The 9,497-nt window shown below is 48.6% G+C and overlaps 1 protein-coding gene across 2 annotated transcripts; it reads right to left on the bottom strand.

Annotated features, from left to right (window-relative positions):
* Positions 1-5,784: 5,784 nt before the first annotated feature.
* Positions 5,785-7,825, bottom strand: LOC114050697 (cytochrome c). Of its 2 annotated transcripts, none has more exons than XM_027872557.1 (3): positions 7,729-7,825; positions 6,771-6,947; positions 5,785-6,674 (listed from the first exon to the last, which is right to left on the bottom strand). In XM_027872557.1, the coding sequence occupies exons 2-3, from the start codon at positions 6,937-6,939 to the stop codon at positions 6,526-6,528; spliced, it is 318 nt and encodes a 105-aa protein (XP_027728358.1). In that variant the 5' UTR covers positions 6,940-6,947; positions 7,729-7,825; the 3' UTR covers positions 5,785-6,525. The 2 variants fall into 2 exon arrangements, with proteins under 2 accessions (XP_027728358.1, XP_027728359.1); XM_027872558.1 differs by having other exon boundaries at positions 7,721-7,771.
* Between the last annotated feature and the right edge of the window lie 1,672 nt (positions 7,826-9,497).

Here is a 9,497-nt window from a genome sequence, read left to right as displayed (position 1 = left end):
AGGTAGAGTTTGTAAAAGGAAGTGAAGGGAAATAAATCTAGAAAGGTAGACAGAGGCCAGATTGTGGAGGGCTTCCAGTGGGGGTCTGAGGAACCCATAGCTTATCCTAGAGACAATAGGGAGCAGTGGGAGACTATTGATTGGGAGGGTGATATAGACACACCTAGACTTTCAGAAGAGTATGTTGGCGGCCTTGTGAAGGATGGACTAGGGGGGTAGAAACTGGAGACCAGGAGTCAGATGGAAGGAGGAAGCTAATCAGCTAGGCTAGAGGTGATTAGGTGATAGGTGATAGTAACCAATGGGTGCAAAGAAAGGGACAGATAAGGAGAAACAAGAAGATTTGACAACTGAATACGTATGGGGAGCAGGGAGGAGTTGAGAATGAATCCAAGGTCGTGGACCTCCAATTTTATGACTCTGGGGCTCTCTTTCTTTTCTTCTCTCTGTCTGTCTCTGTCTGTCTCTCTCTCTCTCCCTGCCTGGTTTATTGGTGTGCTTTTTAAAAAAATGTTACTATCTTCCAGCGCCTCAGAGACTTATGAAAATCAAGCAGAATAATGTATGTGAAGACATTTTTTGTGCAGTGAGGGGCCTTCTGGAGAAGTCTAAAGCAACTGGACTTAGTTTCCCAATTGACCTTTTCTCCGTTGCACGGTCTACTCCTCTGAAACTCTGACTGGGACACAATCAGCTTATTTTTATCTGTAGAAAGAATTCCTCCCGACAACACAGGCAGCCAAATGAGTAGAGGCTCAGATAGAGCGAGGAGGATGCTCCCAAGCGTAGTGATGCCAGTTGGCCGGGCAATGACAACATGAGGGGGAGAGGCTGGAGAGGAGATGATTTTACCACGTCCCACAGAAAGGCGGACAGGCCTGTCTAAGCAAACAGCAAATCCTGGCAGGCTGATGCGTCCGTAAGTGGGTCAGTGAACCAGACAAGGTTCCAACTGCCTGTGATTATATTCATTTCTGGGTAGTGGGGCCCTTCCTTGTCATTGGTTCACTCCTGACCTGCCCCCCCCATTCTCTTCTTTGTAGAACCAAAATTCCCAGACTTCCCTTGGACCCAGAGGCTTTTGCCTCTAATTATCTTCCAAGTCCTTCCCCTGGCTTGTAAAGACTCTACTTACCATCAGTCCCCTGGGCTATATGTAAAATGCTTTGTAAACTGTATCATAGGCTCTATTCTAATAGCAGCTGTTTGGAGCTGATTCAGAACACAGATTTAAAAATGTCTGTAGAGCAGAGATTCCCACCTTTTCTCCTATGTTACTGACCCTTTTAGGAGTCTAGTCAAACCTGTGGATTCCTTGGAATGTTTTTATATTTTTATAATAGAAGAAAAACAAAATTTCAGTTAGACATTAGTGAAAACAAAGATGTATTTTTCGGGGCAGCTAGGTGGTGCAGTGAATAGAGCTCTGGCCTTGGAGTCAGGAGGACCTGAGTTCAAATCCAACCTCAGACACCTAACACTTACTAGCTGTGTGACCCTGAGCAAGTCACTTAACCCCAATTGCCTCACCATAAAGCAAAAAAAAAACAAAAACAAAGATGTATTTTTCCCATCCAAGTTCATGGACCCCCTACCATCTGTCCACGAGCCTCCTAAGAACTCCTGATAGAGGAGAAGGGCAGAAGGGACTGAGGATTTTGATCTGGTGTATGTACATGAGTGGAGGGAAAGCTAAGTAAGAGTGTCAGCCTAAATTACTTTAGCTATCACAGATACACATAACAAATAATTAAGCTGTGGGAAGGCATTTCTTTGTTCTTAAAATGCCATTTTTGGCTGGAACATCAACAGAGATTTCTTAATAAAATAGTTACCACTAAAGTAATCCAATCAAAGCTAGCAAAAACCGTGTGCCAGTCTGTGTGCTGGCTGCTGGACATCCAAAGAGGAAAAGGCCGCTGCCCTGAGGGCATCCATAGGGTTGGGTTAATTTGGTGGTAACTACTTTATGAAGAAATCTTTGTCATTCCAGTGCCTTCCCTCTGTTAATTATCCCCTACTTTGCCTGTATATAACTTACTTTGTGTCTGTTGGGTTACATGTTGTCTCCCTGATAGATTGTAAGTGCCTTGAGGACAGGACTGTGTTTTGCCTTTTTGTATCCCCAGCATTTAGCAGAGTACTGGCACATAGTAGGTGCTTAATAAATGTTTACCCATTGTTATTATTGCAGGGATAAAAATCCACTGTGTATCATTCACTCCAAAGAAGTAAAGTGCCCTACTTTGTAGCAATGGACTTTACCTTTTCCAATCCCATTTAGCCATCCAAGTGACCCCAGCAATGACCCCCAAAGAGGATTCATCCCTCTTTCCTGGAATTTTCTTCTTTCTCTCTGCTCATTCACTTGGTAACCTCATCAGCACCCACAGGGTCAATGACTGTAGCTCATCGCAGATGACTCCCCAGATCTCTAAGGCTAGCCCGAATTTTTCTCTTGAAATTCAGCCCTGCATCCTCACTCTACCTGCTGGACATCTTTACCTGGATGTCCCGTTGGCATTTCAAACCCAGCATGTCCAAAGGACAACTCATCTTTCCTCCTAAACCCCCAGATGCCATCCAGGGGAAACCTTTTTGATCTCAAAGATTATGTTCTCTCCCTTCTAAAATTACTTTATATTTAACTACCGGTGTACGTGCTGTGGAATGCAAGCTACTTAAGTGCTGAAGACCGTCTTCTAGTTTCTGTACAATATTCAGAGCGTTGGAGTTTAATCATCTTTGGCTCAGGCAGAGAGAGGTACCTTCCTCGATGTTACCGGGAAATAGTCAAACGAAAATCTAACCTGGCTAAATTAAGTAGAAAACCTGGGGATGGATAGGACGCTAGGTTTAAATGAGAAGTGAAGGTCAGATCGAGCCTAGCACAGGGAGATCACACTGTCAGGCTTTCTCCAGCCCAGTGTAGGAGACGCTGCTTTGACTTCCAGACGACAAGTGACCTGTTCTATAAAAAGAAATCGCCCAGGGTAAAGTTAGGCAATCTATCAGGCCACCATCACTTGACACTCCTTAAAAATATCCAATTCCCTCTGCTCCCATCTTATGTTCAATGAGCAACCTGTAAATCTGCCACTTGATTTCAAGGGACCTATCAGAGGATGAAAAGGAAAGCAGCTTGGGGTTGGGAGCTCTTTGCCCAACTGGCTCTATGACCCCAGGCTGATCAACTAATCTCCCTGCCTCAGCTTCCCTATTTGTAAAATGGGGGGGTGGGCTATCCTTCAGGATTGGGACTGTCTTTTTGTGACTCACAACTAGCACATGGGAATATCTCTTTATTACATACACTACCACATAACTGATAGACGCATTTCACAAACAAGGTTCGTATGGTTTAAAGTGCTATGCAAACCTGAGGCCCAATGCTCCACTCAGAGAATGTATTGATTGGTGGAGGGTGTGTCTGGTTAGTGATGAAAGGGCCTTCTGGCTGGTCTCCACGACTCAAGCCCCTCCCCACTCCATTCTGGCCTCCATTCAGGTGCCCAAGTGAATTTGTCCTAAAGCACAGATCTGACCTCACTCAGTGGGCTAAAGGGGCTTCCGACCACCTTCAGGGCGGATACAAACTTTTCTGGCACTGAACATTCTCCCCAACCTGGGCTCTTCCTATCTTTCCTGAGCTTACACTTTCTGAACTGGACTACTCACTGTTCCTCACTCATGACACTTGATCTCTCACTCTCAGTCCATGCCCCTTTTACAGATGAGTAAACAGAGGACCCATGAGATTGAATTATCTCCCCCAAGGTCACATGCGAGACTCCTGCTTCCATGTGCAGCTCCCAGCCCAGAATCCACTGCAGTACCTGCTCTATGATCAGGCTGGATAATCCAGATCTCAAAACTGCTCTACTTGAGACAGCAAGGATACAACCCAACAATACTTAGTCACCAGCAGCCTTTACAAATTGGTCCAAACCCACATCATGAGTTGGAGTGTCCCTACATTCCCAAAGCCCTCACACCCGATGCCCAGTTCCTGCTCCATCTTGTCCACCATAGTTCTAACAAGTCTCCAAGATGGTGCACGGGAGCAAATGTCCCTCTTCATCCCATTTTTTTTCATTTTAGACTCAAACACCAGTACCAGAATAGAGAAAAGAAAAAAGCATATGATAAACTTAAATACTGAAACTGAAATACAAAGAAAAAAGTCCTGTCATGTGCATAGCAGAACATAAGAGGATTCAAAATATGTAGCGAGAAATTTTAATTTCAAGAAAGCCTGTATGACAAATACTACACGTTGTGTCGAAGGCTGTCCATCTCCTTTGCTTCCACCTAAGTTTTATTTTCTCTGCAGCGCAACTTTTTATTGTTTTCCCCCCTTCCTTCCCCCTAAGCTACAATTAAGTTCAGATGTATTTATAAATACTGATATATACATGCATACATATATGTATACATATGCTCTCCCTAACAAATTCTATTCTTGTTCTTACCTTTCTGCATCATTTCCTACCCCTCTGGACTCCTCTACTTCTACCCATTACCATGCCCCATTATTTTACCTACCCCGGCTCTCCAAGGACTCCTCCCCTATTCTTCCATTCCCATAAATCTAAACTCTCTTCCATACCCTTTAACCTATTCCCTCACACACCCCCCCGAGGGATCTCTAGCCCATCCTCTACCCCATCCCTAGCTCTTTACCATTTTATTTCTGAATTTAGACTTTCATACTCTCCTAGATGTATTGTTCCCTCTTAAACCCATTCCAGGGGGCAGCTAGGTGGCACAGTGGATAGAGCACCGGCCCTGAAGTCAGGAGGACCCAAGCTCAAATATAGCCTCAGACCAAACACTTGACACTAGCTGTGTGACCCTGGGTAAGTCACTTAACCCCAATTGCCTAAGCCCCCCCCCAAAAAACAAAAAAAAACCCATTCCAGGAAGAAGGTAGGTCACCAGAACTCCCAGCCCTCCTTCCCCATTTAATTCCTCTGCACTGATTCTTCCTCATTTGTGTAAAACAATGACTTTTTAGCTCCTTTTCAAAGGTTTTATTTTTTCAAGCTTTATCATACTCAGGTCTCCCCCAATCTTTCTTACAGAACTACCCAATTACTACTGACAATCTCAGACATTATTTTACACATATGAAATGTAGACAGTCTGTCCTTTTTGAATCCCTTGCAATCAGTCTTCAGCATGTACCTTGTTTCTTTTGGCTCTCAATGTCAAATGTTCTATTAAGTTCTTCATCCCTTTACTTAGTGTGGGACTAACCTTCCCTTAAACACAATTTTGAGTCCTGATGCTGACTCTTCCAAAGCACCAGCTGGTCTAATCCAAGTTTCATTCTAGTCCTGCAGACTCTGAGCTTGTCCCAAGAGTCGTTCCCAACTTCCTGGCTCAAGATTTTATTTTAGCCCCCGATCCAATCATCCCAGAACAGCAGCTTATCAAGTCAAGGGCAGACACTTTCCTTCTTTCCACTTCCTAGACAACTGAATCAACTTTTGGGCTAACGATGCCAAGTTAACCCAAGGGAAGCAAGGCTTTGTGGTCAGGACTAGTGGGAACCGACGATGACTCTGAGAACAAAAATGAAATGAATGAAAACTGACTTTCCTGAATATTTCAACATTTGTTTCTCTGATTACAGCCACTGAAAACCAAACCAGCTTCCCCAGGTGTTCTATCTCCCACTGCCCAAAAGATCAATTTGGCCAAGCACAACAGACAACTTGTTCACAAGGTGCCATCTGAATTTATCGGCTTAAAATTAAGAGAATGAACCAATCGAAAGCATTCAGGAAAAGTGTACTGACAAGTGTTTAATTGCTGAATTCTTATGATCACATCATCCAGCTGAACCCTCCAAGTCAGTTTTAACACGACTATAGAACATGTCGAGCATAACAGGTACTTAACAACTCAGCAGAAGGTCCTATCACAGCTCCCATTCAAAGATCACCCACACATGTGATGGGATGTTCTTTACTCTGGATTGTTAGACAATAAAATACATTGAAATGCCTTTCAACAATTTAAAGGCAGTATTTAATCAAATCACTGTAATTAAGCTGTTTATGAATGGAAAGTTAGGGAATTTAAGTTAGAAGTTCGTGAGTTTGTTTTGATTCAGTTGACCTTGCCTTTGGACAGGCTGGGGCACAAATTTTCCCCAAAAGATAATCCCCCCAACATACTACATGTAAAAGTCATATGAAACTATCAAGTAGGTTTTCCCTATTGCTTAGTAAAAGAAGCCAGATTTAAAACTTTCCAAGACAGAGGTGGAGCACATCACCTCTATTAAAAATCTTGTAAAAGAAACAGAAGTGTGACAGCTCCGTCGTGGCTGTAACTATGACCCTTCCTTCATTAGGACTGCTGAACAAAATTTTTAAACAGCCATTCATGATCAAAATTCTCTGGTTGATGAAACCAATTTAAATAGGATTGTTATGATACATGTAAAAAAAGAAAAGCAATCTCATCACAAGAGAGACACCTCCTTTTTATAATAAACAAGGCAGTAGACAGCCATTACTCGCTGGTGGCCTTTTTAAGGTATGCTATCAAGTCTGCCCTCTCTCCCTTCTTCTTAATGCCTGCGAAGATCATCTTGGTTCCAGGGATGTACTTCTTGGGGTTCTCCAAGTACTCCATCAGCGTATCCTCTCCCCAGATGATACCTAGAAGAGGCACAGCAGACTCATCAGCTCAGCTAAGCAGGGCTAAGGCAGCTTCTGCAGGGGCCGGAGCCCCAGCCCCACCGCTCCCCCCTTTACCTTTGTTCTTGTTGGCATCTGTGTAGGAGAAGCCGGGAGACTGGCCGGTCTTTCGGCCAAAGAGGCCGTTCAGGTTGGGCCCCGTCTTGTGCTTGCCCCCCTTCTCCACCGTGTGGCACTGGGCACACTTCTGAACAAAGATCTTCTTGCCCTTCTCCACATCACCCATGGTGAGATCTAGGAATAGAAACATTTACCCGCCTTGTGTTGTAGGAGTGGGAGGACGCTTGCTGACCGGCCACTCGAGGGTCATCACCCCTCACTTTACCTATGAGTGACCGGCCGGCCTGAGGTCACTGGTCAGGCCCTGGCCCCATGCTGGACGCCTCCTCTTTGGGCAAACCTGACCCACCCCAGACCCCAGACCCTCTTTATCATCCAAGCTCTGTCCCTCGGACAGGATGGATGTGGGGGTGCACCCAAGAGACACGGAACGGCCGATTGGGGGTCCCGGACTGGGTGACCTTGGCCCTATCATCTCGCCCCTGGGCCTCAGTTTCTTTTTCTGTAAAATGCGCATTCCATGCCGGGCAGGACAGAACCAAAGCCCCATTTGGATGGAGCCCCGGGGTCACTGCTGGTCACCGGCCTGACCTTGGCCGAACCCTGCCCGGGCTCCCAGCCTCAGTTTCCCTCTCTGATGAGGTCAAAGTGGAGTCACCCGGGGGCTACACAGGGAGGCCGCGAGGGCTCCCCCTTCTCCCACCCACGCACCCCGCGACAGAGATGGGCGAGCCGGGCCCATCCTAGGGAGGGGTAAGCCGAGGCCCAAGGGCGGCCGGCCCCACGCCCCCCCCCCCCCCCCAGGGCACGTCCACGTCCGTCCCGCGCCTCCGCCCCCGCCCCAGCACGGCCCCGGGTCCGAGGGGTCGGGCCAGGCCCAGGCCCGCTCCCCGCCGCCCCGAGCACGCGCCCGGCTGCGGCCTCCCTCCCCGCGGCCCCGCGCTCACCCACTCACCCGCTCCGCCGCCGCCGCCGCCTCGGTCCGACTCGCGCTTCCTCTGCCCAAGGACACGCCGTACCCGCTACTATGTAACCGGCGTCGGTGCAACCGAACCCGCCGCCCCGCCCTCGCAGTGACGTCACGGAGGCCCGGCCAATCCCCGAGCCCGACGGGCCTGGCGCGTGACCCGGCTGCCGGCGGGCGGCCCCGCCAGCAGGGTAGGCTGCGCGCCCAGGGCGCCCTCTCCCCTCCCATCTCGGGGGGGCGGGGTTTCCTTAACCGGTAGTGACGCCGTGACGTACGACCGGACATCTTCAGAGAGCGCGCCGAAGGCTTGGGGCCTGCTGGGGGAGGGCCTTGCGCACGCGCATTCTGCACCCGCCGAAGCCGGGGCTGGGGCCCCTGCTCCTCTCTGCATCTGAGCTCAGCGTGATCGCCGGCTTCGCAGGCTGCGCATGCGCCTTTGCTAAAGGGCGAGGCGCACAGAGGGTGGAGGACGGAATCCGCCCGTGATCGTGTGGGTCAGAGTTAGATCCCGGGTCCTCTGACTCCAAACCTAGGGCCATGTATCAGCCTAGGGTATCAGGGTTCAAATGGAACTCGCTTGCACTGTTACCCCGCGCCGGTCACTTAACCTCTGGCTGGGCCTCAGTTTCCCCATCTGTAAAGCGGGGATGAGGTCCCTTCCAGTTCCCAACCCCGTGATCTTTCGTGGTTCTGGGGTGAGCCCAGGAAGCTCATCAGATAATAACCATAATTAATAATTAGTAATGCTAATATGCAGATCGCCGCAGGGTTTGCAGAGCGTGCGTCTCTCACTCGCGGCCCGACCCGCGGACTGAGCCCGCGCCCAGGACTGGGTCACCCCCGCATCCCCCAAGACGCAGCCCTGGGGCCCCGCGCACCACGACCTCCCTCTCTGCCTTTCCCCAGGGTTGTCCTCCTTTAGTAGACTGTAAGCCTCTTGAGGGCCGGACCGACCTCCTTTCCTTTTGCCGTTCCTATGGGCATCCCCAGCCAGCGCTGTACTATGGGGGAGGCGCCTTGGCTTTGGTCTCCTTCCCACCCTGGACATGCCAGAGGGGAGGGTCTGCAGGATGTGACCTCCCCAGGATCTGGCCGGTGGCAGGGTCTGCCCCAGGGGCTCCAGAGGGCTCGGCCACAGAGAGCCCCCGAGGGAAAAACCAGAACCACAGCATAGCCCACCTCCTAGGGTCTGTTGGAGTACTCCGATAAAAGCGCTTCCAGGAGCGGAGTTTCTCGTTTGCCACATGTTCTTTCTCAGCTTGAGCCCATTTCCCCTGGATTCCGTATTTACCCATAAGAGGGTCACGGACTTTTGGGGATGTTTCAAACCAACTATGCCATCGTAGTAAAACACCAATTTCCAAAGTTAATGAAGTCTGGCTGACTAACTGACATCAACTAAAGATCGTGGTAAAAAGAAGCACACTGGTGGGGGCTCATGAGCTGTGACACTAGGAAGGCAATCCTCAGTCCTTCAGGGATTACCCTGGAGCTCTAGGGTTGTGTTATCCATGCTCTGAGGACCGGCTTGTCAGTGGGCAAGGGAACTGGGATAGGCATTCCAGATGTATAGATGTCCTTGTTTCCTCATCGATAGAATGTAAGCTTCCTGAGGGCAGGGGCTATTTTATTTTTTTTCTTTATACCTTGGCACATAATCACTTAACAAATGTTTGTCAATTGGTTAAAGCTTCCGGTTGCAGAAGCATTCTAATAAGGCATTCTAATACACTAATATTCTAAAATTGCAGAAGCAT

The sequence above is a fragment of the Vombatus ursinus genome, unplaced genomic scaffold (assembly GCF_900497805.2).
Source record: "Vombatus ursinus unplaced genomic scaffold, bare-nosed wombat genome assembly UNPS02014799.1, whole genome shotgun sequence".
Classification (NCBI taxonomy): Eukaryota; Metazoa; Chordata; class Mammalia; order Diprotodontia; family Vombatidae; genus Vombatus; species Vombatus ursinus.
Note: the sequence above shows the minus strand (reverse complement) of the source record. Positions and strands in the feature narration are given on the sequence as shown.

Excerpts from the sequence above, each read along its gene's own strand:
- LOC114050697 (XM_027872557.1), bottom strand. The coding sequence starts at position 6,939 with ATGGGTGATGTGGAGAAGGGCAAGAAGATCTTTGTTCAGAAGTGTGCC. Across the intron at positions 6,675-6,770 it reads AGATGCCAACAAGAACAAAG|GTATCATCTGGGGAGAGGAT; the intron begins GTAAAGGGGGGA and ends TGCCTCTTCTAG.